General features: G+C 36.6%; 1 protein-coding gene across 2 annotated transcripts in view; it reads left to right on the top strand.

Annotated features, from left to right (window-relative positions):
- The window catches only part of LOC140166318 (uncharacterized), a 74,459-nt gene that overhangs the window by 15,214 nt on the left and 39,413 nt on the right, over positions 1 to 19,832 (top strand). For both annotated transcript variants that reach the window (XM_072189748.1, XM_072189750.1), the window contains exon 2: positions 17,142 to 17,318. In XM_072189748.1, the coding sequence (XP_072045849.1) occupies positions 17,142 to 17,318 (177 nt within the window). The remainder of the gene's footprint in view (positions 1 to 17,141; positions 17,319 to 19,832) is intronic.

Raw genomic sequence — 19,832 nt, 5'->3', positions numbered from 1 at the left:
ACCAGAGCCCTGCCAACTCAACCCCCACCCCACCCCAAATGCATATGGGGCTTGCCAATTTTCCTACATATTTCAATTGTCATTATGCATCCTATTTTTGTCCATAAATTTACAATAATTGCCAACATGATAAAATTAGACTTGTCTTGTCTGTTGCAGAAAAAACTCACACAAAAATCATCAGTACATTTCCACTAGCTTCAAATATTTCAAACATATTTTAGATTCAATTCGTTGTTTCATTTTGCTTGATTAGGCAAAAAAAAAATGGTTGTGTTGCCCTCAACCGACTGACCCTAAATCCTGAAAAATCAGGGTCAACATTTTTTTTTTTTTTTTGAATGATGATTTTTACAGATTTGTTCAAAAAATCAATGTTTTTCACTTAAAATTAATATTTTATTGAAAGACTAGTCTTTAATTGATGTCTAACAGGTATACAGAAGTCAAAATTGACAAATGTCCCCTAATTGAAGAAGCATTATTTAATATTTGAGGGGATTTTTAAAAACTGAAGGTTTAAAAAAAGAAAAAAGAAATCCGACGTCCGACCCAACTTTGCCATTTTTCCACTTGAGGGCAACACAACAATTTTTTTTGGCCTTGTCCATGTACTACAATGTACTTGATTTAAATTGCACAAAGAAAATAAATAACAGACTAGAAAAGTTTATGTTATTGATTAATCTGATTCAATTAGACCAAAGTCGATAATAATATTATAAAATTGAGATTATAATATGCAAAAATAAGAAGCAAAAAACATGAGAATATGCCATATAAAAATTAATTAGGTATTGAGCAAGTTAGTAATGGTTGTTATTCAAGTTTCTATTTCCGACTCTGGTTGGAGTGAATCAGATTGTATTACAAATATTAAAATTACAGATATAAATTGGCAAGCTTGAAGCTTTGTCATCACAAACTATGTTTAGCTTTATAATTAACCATGAAATTGAAGTTGGGTAAAATTGGGTCACAATGTAATTTACCAGTGAGTGTTTGCAATTCCAAGAATTGAAAAAAAGTAAGAGGAGGGATAAAATTTAGATCAGCTTATAAATAGAAACAGAGTGAACAGTATTGTGTGGTATTTCCAATTTGAGGGGTTAGCCAGCACTTTTTCAGAGGGTGGGCAAAGGAGGGGGGCTGGGGGGGGCAAACTTGGACAAAAATGGTTAAGGGAGCAAGACTTCTCACAGGGGGCTATGCCACTGAGGGTAGGCCAATCTGCCCAGCAAGTATGTTTCTGAAATATTTCAATCATTTTGCAAAAAAAAGTTTCAAAACATTTTAATAGCATTAAATCTAGAGTAATAAAATATAAAAACTGGATTCACTTACCCCCACTCAGGGGTGTATCCAGCCTCCCCCATCCATTTTTTGGTGATTTTGACCCCCCATTTTTGCCAAATCTCCCAGTACCCCTAGAATAACCAATATAGTTGTTGTATTTGCCATAAAATTTGGCAAGTGAGTTTGAAATTTGTCATGAGCAGACCCCAGCCCTGATGAATCAGTCCCTTACCCCACCCCTTAAAAATAGGGCCGCCATTGGGATTGAAGCTGTTGTGTAAAGCTCCAGGAGATGATATGTAGTCTTCATTCCATACTGTCCACAACATGTTCATCTATCAGGGCACAGTTCTTTAAATCCAATACATTTGCACATTCATTGAATGACCTTTGAAAATTTGGGTAAAAAATCTCATACTTGGAAACTTGAGGTCAAAGTTTGCACTATGATTGTTTAATTGAGGTTATTGAACTATGCCATTGGGATGAGGCTATTGTGGTCCATGGAGATAGGTCATTGTCCATGTCTTCAGCAGTGAACCAATTTGCCGGATGCAAAAAGATGAGACATGCAGGTTATGTGTGTATCATGAAATCAGAACCCAACGGCAAATTGACATTTAAACTAACATTAAATACGACTAGATCATGTTGTCTGTGTGTATTCAATGGAAGACTGACTGGTGAGATGCTGGTGGAATGTGTCGATGTACCCGATAACCTATTTAACCTATTTCTAGTGTCTTTTACCAGAGGCAGCAGACCTGTATAGCCCAATTTTTCTATCCCATAGGAACCTGTGGTTAGACAAACTTTCAGAAATCCATGGAGGACTAAATAAAGAGTGTAAAAGTTTCTGAAAGTCTCTCAAAAATGTTTTATAGATAGGAAAATACCACTAAAACTAAAGCCATGATTTCTCCGTGTTACAGAATGTAAACGCTGTGTTACAGATTGGACGATTTCCGTGATATTCCGTTTTCCACTATAAAGTGCTGAAAAGTTAAAACAAACATGCTTTAAAGGCATATTTTGTCTTACCTTTTACCGTAGTATGGCCAGACTCTTGCATCATAGACCTAGAATTAATGCTATAATGGATTGTTTAATGGTTGATTACTGCTAAATAATCATTTTTCTTTGTTTTATTTTGCAAATCAACACAAAAGTTAGATATTTTACACAGTTTTTCACTATTTTGTGGCATTTTCAAATTTCCGTAAGCTGAACCCCGAATGCCGTAAATTTGTCAGTTTTTCCGTATCACGGAGAAATCATGGCTTTACCTTAAACCATTTAATATTGACTTGCAAGTCCTATGTTCTGTGCATTTTTTTTGGATCAAATCTGTCATGGAATGTCTTTTCTATATCTTTACCAATATTGCAAGAAAGTTTATCAACTTGACCAGAAAGTAACTTGAAACAATTTAACATTTAATACTACCGTACAGATCATGTTGTCTGAACTTATTTATCGGAGTTAAGACTGGCGCAATGGCTTTCAAGCTATTCAATGAGACCCATTCATTGCTTATGCTCGAAAGTAAGTACAATTTCAGCCTAATGTTGGTAAATAAATTCAAACAAACAAAATCAATAGCTCCCTAGATGATCCTATAGTCTTAGTTCATGTACTTTCTTAGCTGCAACATGTCCAAGAAAGCCATTTGAAGTCTGAGGTTTGAAGTTCAGTTGCATATCACCCAGGGCATGTTACCCCAGTTTAACATTGACTTAGCTGACGGAGGTGAAATTTGTGTACATGAAATCTGAAGGTATGTTTTATTTATGGCTCCATTGACGCAGGTAGAATAGCAGGGTGATACTAAGGGGAATTACCCTCTTTTGTGAGTTGGAATACTGTAATAGAGTTTCTTATGTTATTGCATGAAAGTGACAGGAAGAATGGAAATGTTAGAATTTATTTCATGAATTTATGTTGGTTCAAAATGGTTTGGGACAGGTTTACATGAACCAGAGGCAATTTATAAAGAGATTTGTTACTTCAATTTATGTTTATTGTTTAAAGCCAAAGTCATTGATCTCCAGGACTTCAAACATTATGAACATTTTGCAGAATGATCCTAAAGAATGTTTTAAATTAACGATCTGATTACCTCATACCCCAACCTCCTACCAGATTTGTATCTGACCTCTTTGATATGCAGGCCCTCCCTTTTAAGGGAGTTTTTATTGTTGTAAATAACAAAAAATTTAGCTGATGCAGGACTATATATTTTGAATCAGCGGGAAGGAGATGTGAATTAAAAAAAGTCTTTTTACACATCATCAGAGTCCTCTTTTTATTTAGGTGTTGCAAGCAGGTCCATAGCCAGGATTTATAACTAAAAACTGGACATTTTATTATTTTTTCCTTTAAAATAGGGTCGATTTCAATATCTTTAATGGAAAAGGTGGACCATTTGTGAACTTTTCCTTACAAGAAGACCAAGAAGGGCTGATTTTCAATGTTTTTACATTTAAAAGTGGACCTATTTATTAGAATTGACAATTCAGCTTCCGAAGATGTACCGGTGAGTTGCACCAGTGGCCCCAAACACCCCCTCTTTAGCTCTGCTGGTACTCATTTTGTGGAATTGTGTTCAATTACATTGATGGCTGTTGCAGCAAACAGTTTGTGAAGTGCATAATTATATCTTCAGCATTTTTTAATCAAAAAAAAACTTCCAGAAAAACTTAACCATCACTGAACATGTCTGTAATTCTTAGTATGGCGAGATATATACACAACATATTGAATTTCAGACTAGGCAAAAGTTTACCTGCAGTTCAATGCACCTGAGCTGGGATGAGGCTTACTGTATGGAATGTCACCCCACCAGTGTGTAGACCACATTCATTAGTGCATGTACTTTGACGAGCGAAACTTTTGCAAGATATGAAAAATTCCTATCTAATTAAAGGAAACTGTCTGATGAGTAGTGCCTTTATTTAAAGGCACATTCAGTGATTTGCTCATCCAACGATCAAATAAAATCATCAAAATTCAGATTTTGGTATCATTGTCATTGTCATAGATGTGCTAACATAGCTTGCTAGTGGTTCAGCCGAAAGATGTGTATTTAAAAGACAAAACAAGGTGAATTTACATGAATCTGTAATTTATATACTGACAGTATATAAATTAGCTACACATATTTGAATGGGACCTCGACTTTGTCAAACTGCTTTTTTCCTAATTTTTTCCAATATTTTTTCATTAAAAAATACCTCATTACAATTTTAATGACTTATCCTTCACTTTTAGACAATTTATAAACAATTTTTTCGCACTTTCGCTGGGATCACTGAAAGGGCCTTTAAAACTTTTATACTAGTGGAATCTATGTTTAAGTATATAATTCAGATAAAAAAAATACATGTTAATATCATGTATTTTTTATAAACCACTAGTTCATCTATAAGGGGCTATGCAATAATTATTTGTCCCCAGGATTTGTCCCCCCATCAGGGTGGGCAAAAATTTCAAAAAAGCCTGCCAAAAATGCTTGCCCCCTCTCAGCATGCCAAAAAACCTTACCCCCTCCTCTTGACATGCCAAAATTGATTCCCCTTCCCTTCTTGGCCTACCAAAGAATCTTCAACCCCCTTGCACATGTTAAATTTTTGAGAACCCAATTTGCAAACCTCAAATTGTCTACATAATTTATATAATGTGAGTGTAGCGAGTAAAAACTATTAGAACATTTTCTTGCCATGCTCCTGAGCCTCCTAAGTATCTTTTTGTCTCCAGGCAGTAGGCCTTCGAATTTTTCCTTCAAAAAAGGAAGGCTGATTTCAACATTTTTATACACCAAAGCGGACCTTTTGTGAATTTTTCCTTCCAAAAAGGCCTGATTTGACCATTTTTACAGCAAACAGTGAACTTTTTTTCGTATTGGCATATTATTAGGTGTGCATTGGCTATGGCTCTATCTCCAGAACTAAAATAGGGCTTGTGCTTGAGTTTTGGGTATAAATGGAGGAAAATTTAGCCAACAGTCTCTGGGCTTCAAATGGGGGCTCTGGAATGGGGAGAGCCTGGAGGAGAGGGGTCTCTGCAATGAAAAAAGAGCTTGAAAAAGAAGGTCTGGAGGGTGGCACTTACCATGCTTACTAATAGTTTAAGGTATACAGAGAAGTATCAATCTCAAGCAATTCAAGTGCGATAGTTTTGGAAAAGGTTAATCAATTATGAGTAAATAGACTTTGACTTTTGAGTTCATGTCCGGGTTGATTTTTTTCTTCAGCCCTTTCAAAGTGCGGTGCCCAAACATGAATTGACATAAGGTGAAGTAAGTTTGAAACATAAATAAATCATTTGTATTACGTGATCCTTGCCAGATTGACAGCCATATGCCTTCCCCCTTCCCCACCATGCTCCATCAAAATGATGATTTTGCTAACTTGTGATTTGAACCCCAAGCTCAATTTTTTCTCATAAACCTCAGTGAAATGTAGGCCTGGAATATGTTTCATTTAGAGTCTATTTAGCAGAGATGTAGACTCGAGTCGTGTGACTTGGACTCAAGTCACTATTTTTGGGACTTGTGACTTGACTTGCAACTTTTGCAAAATGACTTGACTTACTTGTGACTTAGACAAAATGACTTTGACTTGGACTTGGACTTGATAAAAATGACTTGTTACCAACGCAAGTCTAGCCATCTGAGGTTACTTTCCTGTAAATTGAAATTTATGGATGTACCGTAGAATTTGGGAATATTAGTAGGCCTACAATTTACATTTTATGAATTATCCGCTGGCTGGCCTCGGGTCCGGCATATTCTGAACTGGAAATAAATAAATAATGCCCTCAATCAGCGACACAGGATCGGCGTGGAAAGTAAAAAAATGTCAAGTTGCAAACTTGTACTGTATAAAAGCCAACTGTTACCGCAAAAACACATCGTGTGTCACAATTCAATTGACTTGTAGAGACTTGTGACTTACTTGTGACTTGACTTGTCATTTGATGACTTGTGACTTGACTTGACTTGCAACTTTTTCAAAATGACTTGACTTACTTGGGACTTGGACAAAAGGACTTGTGACTTGGACTTGACTTGCAAAAAAAGACTTGTTGACATGTATGAACAAAAACCTGGTAGATTGAGTTTGAACACCCTATCACTAAAGGGTACATAATTTTGCTTCTAGAATCCAAATCACACTAGAGCAATAATATTTAAAGCCATATTATAACATTTTCATACAAAATAGATTAGCATTTCTTTGCCATAAAATGTTAGTTTTACTCTCAGATATATCCCTTTTATTTTTGAGCCGAACAACTACGGCAAAGCAAAGAAAATTGGAATTTACTACCAGCGATATGGTCATATGGTCGCACCATGTTATGGTACGACCCTTTGTTGTGTAGATCACCGTCCATACGCCGTGCACGCATTGTGTGTTATGAACATTGTGTATGCGTTCGACTAATAATTCCATCGTAATAATAAAACGCCGGTTCCATCGTTTTATTCAAAATCTCGGATTTTGACAAAACTACAGCACCTAGAGTCTTGATATTTGCAGGGTATATTGGTTTAATAAAGTACAATATAATTGTGTAAAAAAATGAATTTTAAAAATTCAGTGAGGGCATCCTTATCAGCAAATGTTATAATATGGCTTTAACTCAAAGCTTGGAATAAGAATAGGTGATGGGGCTCAATATGAGCTAGAAACCACAATGTGTTACATTCGGTCCACGATCTGGTCACGCACCTTTAAACTTTATAATCTTCACTTCTGAGGGATTACCTCAGAGAAGATATCTTACACTTCCCATAATGCATTTCTTCCATTTCAATATTCTGTACTGATTTGCTATGTACTGCAACATTGATCGATTGATAGTGACAAAATAATTATAGCTCAATAAATGAACAGAGCACATGTAGATCTTGCAAAATATGTTTATTTCTTGACTATCGACCCATGTTTAGTCAGTCTACTCTCAAAATGAAAACAAAAGAAACCTGTACAGATTTGATGAAATTAGGAGATGTATAATGTTGCAAAGGATTCTGGGAAGGGTAAGATATCTTCCCTGATATTGCCTAATCATCTGAAATCAAACCTAATTTTAACCCTACAGGTATTGTTGACCCATTTTTGACAACCTGGCTAGAAAATGCATGCAGGGCAAAAACCTTTCTGAAGGTATAAAATTCAAAAATAATGTATACCTATTTAACCAGAGAATTAAAAAAGTTCATACAGGTGGCCCACTGAAATATGGCATAACACTGACTTTCTCATCCTCTCGTAACACAGTTCAGTAACTGTATACATACTTATATGAGTCTGTGCACTGTGGGTACTAAATTCAATCCCCATTATGAACTTTGATAGTAGGGGTACACAGAAAGTAATGATTATTGAACATCACAATCACTATGGACCACAAGAGCCTCATCCCAATGGCATAGTCCAATAACCTCAATTACATAATCATAGTGAAAAATTTGACCTCAAGTTGCAGAGTATGAGTTTTTGTACCCAAATCTTCAAAGGTCATTCAATAAATGTACAAATGTATTGGGGTTTACGAACTGTTCCCCTGATAGATGAGCATGTTGTGGATCCTAGTGAATTGAGGATATAGGTGAAATAGGGGACTAAACAGAAAGAGTCCTGCAGGATATTATTGTAACTCCTGTGGTTTGTATATAAATGTAACATAGGAAAGTGGAGTCAGTGTAGAAAAATATGTTTTGATCATAAAAATATGCGGAAACCAAACTCAGGTACACAACAGGTATTGTAAACCGCTCTCAGATTGAAGCCCAGCAAATGCAAAAATGTTAAAAAAATATTTCTAACATGTTTTAGGTTTGGCCACAATGTTTTAATAATGTTTAAATATCGAAGTTAATAAAGGTCCTCAGTCAAAATGTTTTATAAGAAAAAAAACTGCTACAATAATATTTTTTAGATGTTGTCAAAATGTTATTGAACAATATTTTTGGACAAACATGACTGTTTGCAACATTTTATGAACACTTAAATTACCGGTACATAAAATGTTACAAGTTTTGAAAAATGTTTTTGAATGTTATTAAAATGTTTTATACCCTTTATATAACCCAATTTAAATGTTTTGTGTAAAACATTTGAATATACTAAGAAATTAGAACTTAGCTTACAAGTTTTAAAAATTAAAAGCTTAAAAAGTTTAAGTTAGCTTAGAAGTTAGTTGGACAGATAGGTAAAAATTGCATTTTTAAGCAGAAGCATGAATTTTGGCACATTTGTACACCATGGCTTATGGAATATTTTAAGAAGTGGGCCATTGCAAAAAATTCCAATGTTTCATGTGCCAAATTTGAATAAAATTTTTTTATAAAAAATGGTACCCTGCTACATGATAGATTATTAAGCCTGTAGCAATCTGACCGTTCATATAGCGTATGTTTTCATGGTGTAAGATTCAGTGCCAGTTAAAAATATCAAATGAAGATGATGATTCTATCATGATAGAATTTCCCATGGGCATGAATCAGCTGGTCACTATCACGATATGTGACTCTCACTCCATAGAGCAGGCGAGTCATCTCATATTGTAGTGATGCCATTTATCAATTCAAACCAAAGAGAATAAACCCAAACAGAACCAACTCATGGCAAATCCACCATATTGGTTTGTTGCACATAGCCACCAAAATAGTGTATCTCAGGCAGTTATCAGCAAAAGCTGGACATTTGAATCATAATTATAAATATGCATCTTTAAGATTAAGCAATACAAAGTTCTGTGCACATATCACTATGTATCGTTGGCTCAATGCAGTATAGACGCCACTAGAATTGAATTTGAAGGGGACAAAAAAAGGGGGACAGCAAGAGTTTTGACTGGAGGGGGCATTTGCCCCCCCAGCAAAGGTGTGCGAATGAAAACAAAGTTACTGGTTGCATGGTATGGTGAAGCAATAGATATCCAAGTGGCTCTGGGACCAGGGGAGCTCCCCCCCCCCCCAGCATTGTTGGTGTGTGTGTTAGTGGGCCAATTGCCAATTACCATAGGTCCCCCAATCATTTTGGCCTCATAATATATGCAACCCCTTATCTGCAGTAACATATTTTACCTCTTCATGAACAAAATGCTATTTTGCGGTTGCATCTTCATCCCATCGAACCATCCGATCATCCCATCCATCTATTGTGCCGCCTAAAAAGCACACTTGCAGCTTTGCATGTGGTTGAAACTCCATATGACATACACAAGTCGTCAGGTGTATGGAGAAGTTCCAGATCAAACAATGTCAGGTGCTCCAAACATCAAGTACTTGCCCTGGGTACTTGCTGATGTTGTTGGTGTTGGCTTCCCCCTCCCAGACTACAACAACATTTAAAAAATCTTGTCCTAAGTGTTATTGGAAACTATTTTTTGGCAAACATTTTTGTACAAATGCTTTAAATAACATTATGTTAGAATGGTTTGCAGCAAGTATTCAAAAATGTTTTTGCATATGCCTTATATTTTTATAAGTCTCCTCGCCTTTGGCTTCTCCCTCTCAGACTACAACAACATTTTTAAAATCTTGTCCAAATGTTATTGGAAACTATTTTTTGGCCAACATTTTTGTACAAATATTTTGTGAACACTTAAATAACATTATGTTAGAATGTTTTGCAGTAAATGTTTTTAAAAACCCTTTGTGTTTTTAAGCCCGCTCCGCTTTATAAAACCTGAAATTTAAACATTTTGCATTTCCTGAGTTGAGAATCATAATTCAGGAATCTTTGCCCAATTTGATGAGTTTATTAAAGCCATTTTTCAACAATTTCTAAATTGTCAAATGAAATCAATTTTGCATTTACCTTATAGATGTTTAAAGTATTATATTTCATCATATCATGTTTATGGTAAATTTGTCCCAAATTAATGCTTAAATGTAGATCATTTCATGAATCAAATATAAGTGTTGGCTGATCCAGAATCGGTTTATCAGGAATCAGCCAATCTGGGACTGAATCGGACCTGAATCTGAATCGGGGAAAATCCCTATGTTGCCGATCTACCAAAAAATATTTCAATAGACTTTCCAAGACTTATGCAAGGAGTTTTTTTGTCACCTATTCTGGCAGTTTGGAGATTAAGAGATGAACTTGTCCGTGTAGCTGTGTGTAAGGAGGGAGTAAAGAGATGAATTTGTCTGTGTAGCTGGGTAAACTGGGGATGGACTGCCGCTAATTTGAAAATAATGATAATTGAATTGGGATCGGATCAGACCGATCTGTGAATTTTGAAATCGGAGATCGGCACTGGCGATCTTGTGCTGGATCAGTCAACACTAATCAAATATGAGACAAAGTATGTTTCACAATTCTCTGCATGCAACTTCAAGTAGCACTGTACTTCGCAGAAAAAGAGGTCATTTTGTGTATTGAGCTTGTTGTAAAGTTTGCAGTTTTAAAAGTACATTTGAGTATCTTTGGGGAGACACTATTGATATCAAGACCTGTCAATCATGTTTGATTTCTCTTGCAGCAGAATGTCAAGCTTGTTATACTACCGTTAAGTGCCCTTAATACATTGATAAAACAGTGTGGCCAATTATTGATCAACTGTCATTGGGGTAAACTGGCTTGAAATTCACCAGTAAGATTTGTATGTGTATTTTGTACATGTTTGTATGTGTATTTTGTACATGTTTGTATGTGGAAGAAACCTGCACTAGGGGAAGAAATGCGGCATAAAAAGTCTTTCATAAATGAGAGGGCATGCAGGAGGATGCAGTATGTGAGACTGGGTGTATCCTTGGCAGGCCCGCACGCAGGGGGGGTGCAGGGGGTGCGACCGCACCTCCCCAAATTTGCAAAAGTATACAAAAGTCCCAAAATGTAAGAATTTATGAAATGAGCAGCAAAAAAAATCAAGTTTTTACGCTTTTTGGTCGAAAAAGGTCCAAATTTGGGGGAAAAGTCCACTTTTCACAAAATCGCCCCCCCTTTGGAAAAAGTCCACTTTTTCAAAATCAGCACCCCCCCAAAAGAAATCCTACGTACGGGCCTGATCCTTGGTGTAAGTGTAAAGATTCCATAGAGGAATTAAGCAGCCTACGGAATAAAGCTGTATAATCCTTCACTGGACCATCTCCCTAGACACCTGTATTAAACTGACTGGAGGTGGAACTCTGAGACTTGGACTGACTGAGCGGACTCATACCCTCCCCTCACCCCTTTCAGGCAATGCTAACTGACTTGCATTTAAACATGATGAGGGGATGGGTACAAAGTGAAACCTGACAATTTCAAGGTGCCAAAAATTGAGCAATTTTTCCCAAATAGTGGTATTTTAGTGATTTTTTGACTGAAAGGGGGAGTCCCGAGCGGAGTAAATCGGCAAATCCAGTTTTGGGGAAAATGCCCCTGTGGCACCACCACTGATAGTGTTTACTAATATTAGTGATATTTTAATATGTCGGCTAGCATTTCACACAAAAAGTGAACCTGTCTGTGGATTTGTGTGGCGTACCGCAACCCCTCGTAAGTGAGGAAGTTAATGTCATGATTTTGTACCAACTCCATTGTACCAACATTTTGAAAACTGGAGCACTGAAATTTTTTTAGGGAAAGATTACACGGTCACATAACATTATGCAGGTAGCAAAGCAAATGTGTATGGACTGGACTCAGACTGAATAACATAAAAGCAAACATATCAAGTGAACATTGACCGGTATGTAAACAATCAAATCGCTTTATTCAAAGTACCAGGAATTTCTTTTCAAGATGATGTTGAATGGTTCAACCTTTGTGAACAGATTTTTTGCAAGTTTCTGAAATAGTGAAACAATTCGGTCAAAACTGTACAGTGGCAGCACAACTGATTTTTTTGGCCAAGTGAGAGGGCAAGGACAATGGGGGAAAGTGAATTTGGTGGGAATCCAAAAGTTTGACATTTTTCAATACCCCAAAGTGACAGGAATTTAAATAAATTTCTTATTTTGTTTGGGAAACAAGTGCATGTGTGTAGGGTGGTGGACAAGATTGGGGTCCAGGGATGGGGGTCAAATGTTGCTACTGCATGCACCTCACATAATGGAATCTAAATATCTGTTAGGGATGAAATCAAAACTCGACCGGCGGTTGACTGCCGGTCCTGTCCGGTTGCTATTGTTCTAAACAATGGTAACTGGACAGAACCGGACGGAAGTTTTGATTTCATCCCTTACATGACATTTTTGTTAAAAAGGTAAAAATATGAATTGTTTCCCAAGAATTTACCGATACCGTATTCACTCGATAGTTAGCACATGTGCTTACTATCGAGGGCTTTTGAAAACGTGCAAAACGAAAAAAAAATGAACAGCGCCATCCACAAAAGTGACAAAAGTGTAAAGGGTTTTGAGCAAATCATCGATACACATAGCTATATACGAACAATTATACCTACAAATTTGTGTGTTAACTACATTAGCTCAGTTGGTAAAGCGACAGAATTTGAATCATCTTAAGAATAGCGAACTGAGCATGAGTTCGAGGCTCGTTATAAACTTTTCCGTTGTTTAATTTTTATTTGGGGGTTTGAGCTTTTCTTGATAAATTTAATCTTTTTTTGCTTTGTTTTTCATTTTGTTTCTTTATTGTTTCTTATTTGCTTTATTTTGTTTTGTTTTTTCTTTTCTTTTCTTTTTTTTTCTTCTTTCTTTTTTGTTCTATTCATACTGGGGTCATGGGCTATTTATTCAACAATGTAATTGGGTATGCCCTCAATGTTAAAATGAGGTGGTCATGGTCCTCTTTGCCATTACACGCTACAGAAATTCCATATTTTTCAAAGGCTCTGATGATGGTTCCTTCTATCAAATGACTATCATTGAAGACTGAGTTCCGCAGTCTATTTCAAAATACTGACTTCGTTTTACATCAAGAAGGACACAATAACTGCGACTTAAACGTGATATGGACATGCTTTTTATCCGCAAAGAAATCGTTTGCATTTTATAATTTTAACCTTATCCATTATACTTTTATGATTTTGTGCAATACGAAAAATAAAAAAACGAAGAGCGTGTTTATAGTGAGCCAGATTATGCGGTATTTAGCTGGACTGCCACGCAGTCTATATTTGTTTATGTTTTACTAACCATTGCAAATCTAGACTACGCGGTAGTTTAGCTAAATAACGGAAAGATTGTCTCACTATAAACACGCCATTGTGTAACATGTAAAACCCCGCTCGATTCAATTGTGCCTGTTACATTGTGTGCTTTATTGAATCAGGGACCTTGTATAGAGGCCCTGCATGAAATTATCGATTGGCTCCAGACAAAGGATTTGAACCGTGTCCTTCACCGTAGTTATAGCGGAGTGCAGTCCATTCAATCAAATGTTGTCATCAACCTATTTGATCGTAGTGCAGGGTTATGTGTGTGAGACGAACTGTCGCGGTAGATTGCAATCATGCTTTTATTGAATGCATTTGAGTAGTCCGCCATATTTACGGGATGATACGTCACATGCAAGGCCTCTATATGGAGGGACTGTAAACAGCTTCCACCCATTGTACCATGCGAGTTGCTGGTTTACAAATTATCCTCAGTTGAGCAAGCATGAATAATACGTTGATCAATAGACCCTGGTACGAATCTAAGCACAGTTACAACACAGCGCGTGGCTTGTCTTGTACATTGCGAAATGAGCCTACATGTTTGCCTATAATGACAGACTCTAGAAATGCCAACATAAATCTTCAAAGAACATCATCTTAAGAATTATGTCAGTATCGAAATCAGTAGGAATACCAAGGGTACGGTGTACACATTCCAGAAAAAATATAATTTTGTTTGTTCTAGCATTCTGTATCTCCACAAAATTATCACATTTTGTCTTCAAAATCCTATGTAAATGATTTTCCATGCTACACAGAAATTGTGTTCGACAAAAGATAGACATTTTACACAATTTTGCATATCTTAAAAAAGATATTGGAATATTTTGATGGTTTTTTTATATTTAGTATAGGGCAACATGAGTAAATAATAAAATTCAAACATAGCGCACTCGGCGCAACTCGCATACAATCGAAGGTCGAAAAGATAATCTGATAACAATAGCTTGACAATAGCTATCAATAATCTGTTTCCAGTCCCTGATTGAATGGCCAAAAATACGCCAACAATGACATAACAGCAAGCCAAAGACGAATTCTGATCACCAAATGGGTTGGAGAAGTATGGAAGGACATTACAATGAAGGGAACCAGGCATAGATCTACTGTACATATTTCGAGGAGCATAACAAAGACCAATTGGTGTCGTATGACCTTTGACATGCATGCATTCTTTTGTCGAGAGTGACATGGTCTTTCAATTTGTGCCGAGTGTCCTTGTCAGACTTGACTATGCATCAGTGGTCATGAAAGGATTCAATTAACCTCTGCCCCAGTAATCCCAAGCAATTGTCTGAAATTGCTCCTCGGAGATGTATCATACTCCTCAAATGATAGTCATTGAGCGTGTTTATAGTGAGCCAGATTATGCGGTACTTAGCTGGACTGCCACGCAGTCTATATTTGTTTATGTTTTACTAACCATTACAAATCTAGACTACGCGGTAGTTTAGCTAAATAACGGAAAGATTGTCTCACTATAAACACGCGCATATAACGACCAAAAGATAAATGACTGACTATCATTGAGGACTAAGTTCCGCAGTCTAGGTGAAGCTGAGTCCTATCAAAATCAAACAGGAAACAATTAATTTTGTGCCTAATTTTAACACCGGGAATTTTTTCAAATGTATATCCAAGAACTATGTTTTTATTCAACATTTTTTATTCAACATTACTGAAAAAAAAAGTTTTTTATTTGACCGAGAATTTTCAAAGCAAAAACGCGTATTTCTGAATTGTGCCGAGTTCAACATGTATCGACCGACTTTTAGCACGACTATGCGTAACAATTCGCAAGGGAAATGTTACGTGTAATCCGATTATCACTGTCAGCTGGATCACGCTTTTGAGTTCTGCACCACGATCGATATGATCGCAACACAAAGTCTATGGCATTCAACGCCATTTATTGTTCTATTGTGTCCCAGCAGCTATGTCTGCCATTGAGGTGTAGCATGGGTGTAGGAATGCATGAAATTGGATGTAGGGGTGAAATTTTAAAGTTAATCCAATTATTCGCCAGCGAAGTGTTACGTGTAATCCGATTATCACTTTGTCTATTAGAAGGAAATGAGCGTATTTAATTTGCCTTCAAAAAGGTGCGTGATCCAGTTACCAAGGAGTTATGTAACCACTCCACTTTTAATCCAACTGATCTTTAATTGTTCCTTTGGTAAAAATAAATAAATAAATAAATAAATAAAAAGTCCACAAAAAAACCCTTCAAGAATTGTCAAATGTAGGCCTATATTCGTAGTTAAAAAAAGACCTGTAAAACAAACATGGCAGAGAAAAAAAAATCTAAATAGTGAAATACTGAACAGATTTGAACTTAATCGAGTCTCAAGTCCGGCGTTTTCCAAACTGAGCTAATCAGACATACATTTGCAGGTTGAATTGTTCGTATATAGGTATGTTTTGAATATATAACCCATGACCCCAGTATGAACAGAACAAAAAAGAAAGAAAAGAGAAAAAGAAAAGAAAAAACAAAACAAAATAAAGCAAATAAAAAACAATAAAGAAACAAAATGAAAAACAAAGATTAAATTTATCAAGAAAAGCTCAAACCCCAAAATAAAAATAAAGCAACGGAAATGTTTATAACGAGCCTCGAACTCCTGCTCAGTTCGCTCTTCTTAAGATGATTCAAAGTCTGTCGCTTTACCAACTGAGCTAATGAAGTTAACACACAAATTTGTAGGTTTAATTATTCGTATATAGCTATGTGTATCGATGATTTGCTCAAAACCCTTTACACTTTTGTCACTTTTGTGGATGGCGCTGTTCATTTTTTTTTTTCGTTTTTGCACGTTTTCAAAAGCCCTCGATAGTAAGCACATGTGCTAACTATCGAGTGAATACGGTATCTAAAGAATGGCAACATATCGGACTTGCTTTGAATTTATGTATCAAGAAGCAAGGATTATTTCTGCAGAAGTTTTCCAAAAGGGTCATATATCATTGTGAAAAATAGCTGTTTCTTTCAAATCTGTAGGAAATTTGATATCTATTTGAGCCTCCCAATTGGTGTGTAATTCATAATTTTTGGAAGTGGGTAACTTTTGAAACCCACTGTAAAAAGCCTGTGAGCTAAATAGCTCCAAATATATAGGACCCATCCGAATTTGTAGACAGTACTTGGAAACATGACCAGGAGTACTTTGTTACTCACATTCATCATGTTCATGTTGTAAATAGTTGAAATATTTGTATGAAGTGGCTTTCATGATCTTATTTGTTTTGTCCACACAAGCATGCAGCCAACCTTTGGAAAGGAATTAAGGACAAAGTTGTTTTGAAACCAAATAAATTATACAACATTTTGCTGTGTTTGCATGTTGTGTAACCTGTTGTAGGTTCATGTCAAATGAACTTTATGCAAAGAAGGGGTAGCTGGATTTCCAAGAACTTGAATACTACAATGTACATGTATTTACCAGCAACAATAATACAACTTCTTGGAGTAGAAATTACTTTCCCTCTAGTGAAAGAAATATTTAGTAACACACATTCATAACCTAATTAATAAACGTCAAAGGTAATCATGGCGGGTTCAAATTTCAAACTTCTTCCGATCAGGCTTAAACTAGGTGGGTGTGGAATCCTGCATATGAGGGGAACATGTATTTAAATTATGTTGTTACGTATAAGTGGAGCACTCGTATTTTTAGATCAATGACACTATTTTATTTCTTTGTTTTTACCCTTAGGAAGATGACTTAGACAAGGAAGCAGAAGAAGCAAAAAAAACTGCAGAATATAACGAGCAAATAGGTCGCCAACCTGCAGCAGACCACTGTGGTAATGGATGTAGTAATGGCGCAGCAGCAGAATGCACCAATGGAGCAGTAGATTTATGTGGCAATGGTACAACAGAAACAAAAGAGGTAGGTACGACATTGATTGATTGATTGATTGATTGATTGATTTGATGGTCCATACACCCATCAATCCATGGATCTACAATCACTGTAAACTTGAGATTTCTTTGATGCATAGTGCTCCTGGACAACACGTCCTAACCCTAAATCCTGGAGCACTAACCCTTAGTGCTCCAGGAGCACCGTGTTTAGACAAAATCTCAATTTTGCATCATCATACTGTATGACAAGTCAGTTGATTGTTGAGTACAATGAATTGATTGATTCTGGATTGACAATATTCCTCTGAGCAATTCCATCTGCATCTTCAAACAGGTATTGAACTTGCACTGTAAAAAAAAAATATGCTGTATTAAACCGTCAGTCATAGTGGACCAAAATGACGAAGATTAAGATTATAGCATGATTAGGCTAATGCTGGTTTCATACTACCCTGCCGCTTGCCGCTGAGCGGCGTGGCGCACGCGCATTGCAGACAAACGGACACAATAAAGGCTTGTCATTGGTTGAAACGCCCTGCCGCTTGCCGCAGCGGCAAGCGGCAGGAAAGTATGCTGGAGGCTTAAAGGACATGACTGTATCATGGCTGGGTCCATACAAGTGTAAAATTCCATTTATGCACATAGACTTGTGATTTTTTTTCTGATGACTGTCAATACTGTAAGCTAAAAGTTTCAATTTTTAACAAATATTCTCTCAAAACTGACAAATTGTTCACACACTTGTTGCTTACTATTCCGACTTTACATCCAAAACAAATTGATGGTAAGTGGAGTTTTCCTCATCGCCAACATTGCAATAACATTTCCAAGATAGAGCAGCACAGTTACTCTCCAGTGTAAATGGAGACGGATTCTTTGCCATAAGCATTAGGTAGGCTCTGCAGGAATGTAACGAGTAAACAGGTAGTATTAGCACATTACCTGCGAAGGTGAGGTACACTTGGTTTAGTGTCCATGTTCTTTGGAACAATCACGGTCGCGATATACATCGGAAATAGCAAGTCCAATACCCTACACCCAACCCCATGGACCTTCATAACTTCTAGGGGTTTGTTTTATATCATCGATCATGCAAACTCTCCAACCAAAGACTCCACTAAGGCTCTTTGGAAATCTTTGTTCTTTTGAAAGGAGGATAAGTATAAGGATACACACCAGCTACACAAAGATACTGATCAAAATGACAGACATGGTGTTTCTTGTTTCATCCGAATACTGCATACTGCGACAGTCCTGGAAATACATGTTTTAGTAGTCTTGCCCTATTTTTCAGCCGAAAATGCCATCAAAATTGCAAAATAATTCCAGGTGCCAGTTTTATTAAAAACAGTAAGACATTTTAACATATTACTACTAATACATGTATAGTAGTATCCATGTTGTGTTTTGCATGCAACTTATCAACCTTTTTGACTTCCGCAGCAGGTAAAGTGTAACTAGTGGGCAGGTAAACTTATTGGAATGATGTGGTTTCATGGGGATCGACTTGCTGCTGTGTTCTGTGGTGTATCACATGAGCAACAGATTACTGGATGGAGTAGTCTTAAATTTCACATAATTGTGCTTGTATATCCTTCAAAGTATGCTTTTCATGTTATATGTGGGGGCAAAACTGTAAAGTTGCTGATCCACTCCAAAAATAAATGTACTGCAACAAAATTTTGGCATGCAATGTTTGCTCAATTTATATTTTGGTTTCGGAGTCTGAACATTTGTTAGCCAGTTTTAATTTTTTGCCCCCAAGAGTGGCATTGCATTTTCTATGATTTTGAATGGGGTTAAATCCCAAGATAGGGATGCCACCGTTTTGCATTGCCATGACTGCCATCCTTTTTTGTCGGGTGCACATGTAGAAAGTTGCGTTGTTGCAGTTTTCAGTATATTGCCTCTCCTAATTACGGCCTAAATCCACATAGCTGAAGCTTTCACACAGTGGCCAAACCACACCCTCTGGACAGCCTCATCAGTTTTTCTGTGGGGTACTTTTGATTTGTGGTAAACTGAGTGGGAAAGGGGCAAGTTTGCCTCCTGGCTGGAAATAACCAGAATAAAAAATTGTGATGTGCATCGATTCAGGCAAATTTTCTTTTTTTTTTAGGCCAAAATATTTTAATATTAAAATTGATGATGTCTTTGAAACTATTCAGGCTAACGAGAATCTGACTGGGCCGAGTCGCAAAGTTTGGGAATAAAGAAAGAAAGCTTTATGTACACAGAGTCCTAAGTTTCTGATGGTATAAAATTCTCAACTTAGGCACAACATTTTGTTGGTCCTATAGCGCTATCGGTGCCTGAAGAGGTACCGATGGCACTTTTTATCGTAACTTGAATATATATTTGTACAGTGCATTTGTTTTTTATTTAAATGAAAAACAATAACACTATGCAACTCTTAATTATTATGCTTGATACCAGGGCGTAGCCAGCTTTCTTGGTCAGGGGGGGCAAAATAAAAATTTTGGGGCACAGACGAAAAAATTGCAGTTGCAACATGCAATTTTTGTTTTTAGAGAGACTG

Source organism: Amphiura filiformis, chromosome 12 (assembly GCF_039555335.1).
Source record: "Amphiura filiformis chromosome 12, Afil_fr2py, whole genome shotgun sequence".
NCBI classification, from domain to species: domain Eukaryota; kingdom Metazoa; phylum Echinodermata; class Ophiuroidea; order Amphilepidida; family Amphiuridae; genus Amphiura; species Amphiura filiformis.
This window is presented reverse-complemented; position numbering and strand designations above follow the sequence as displayed.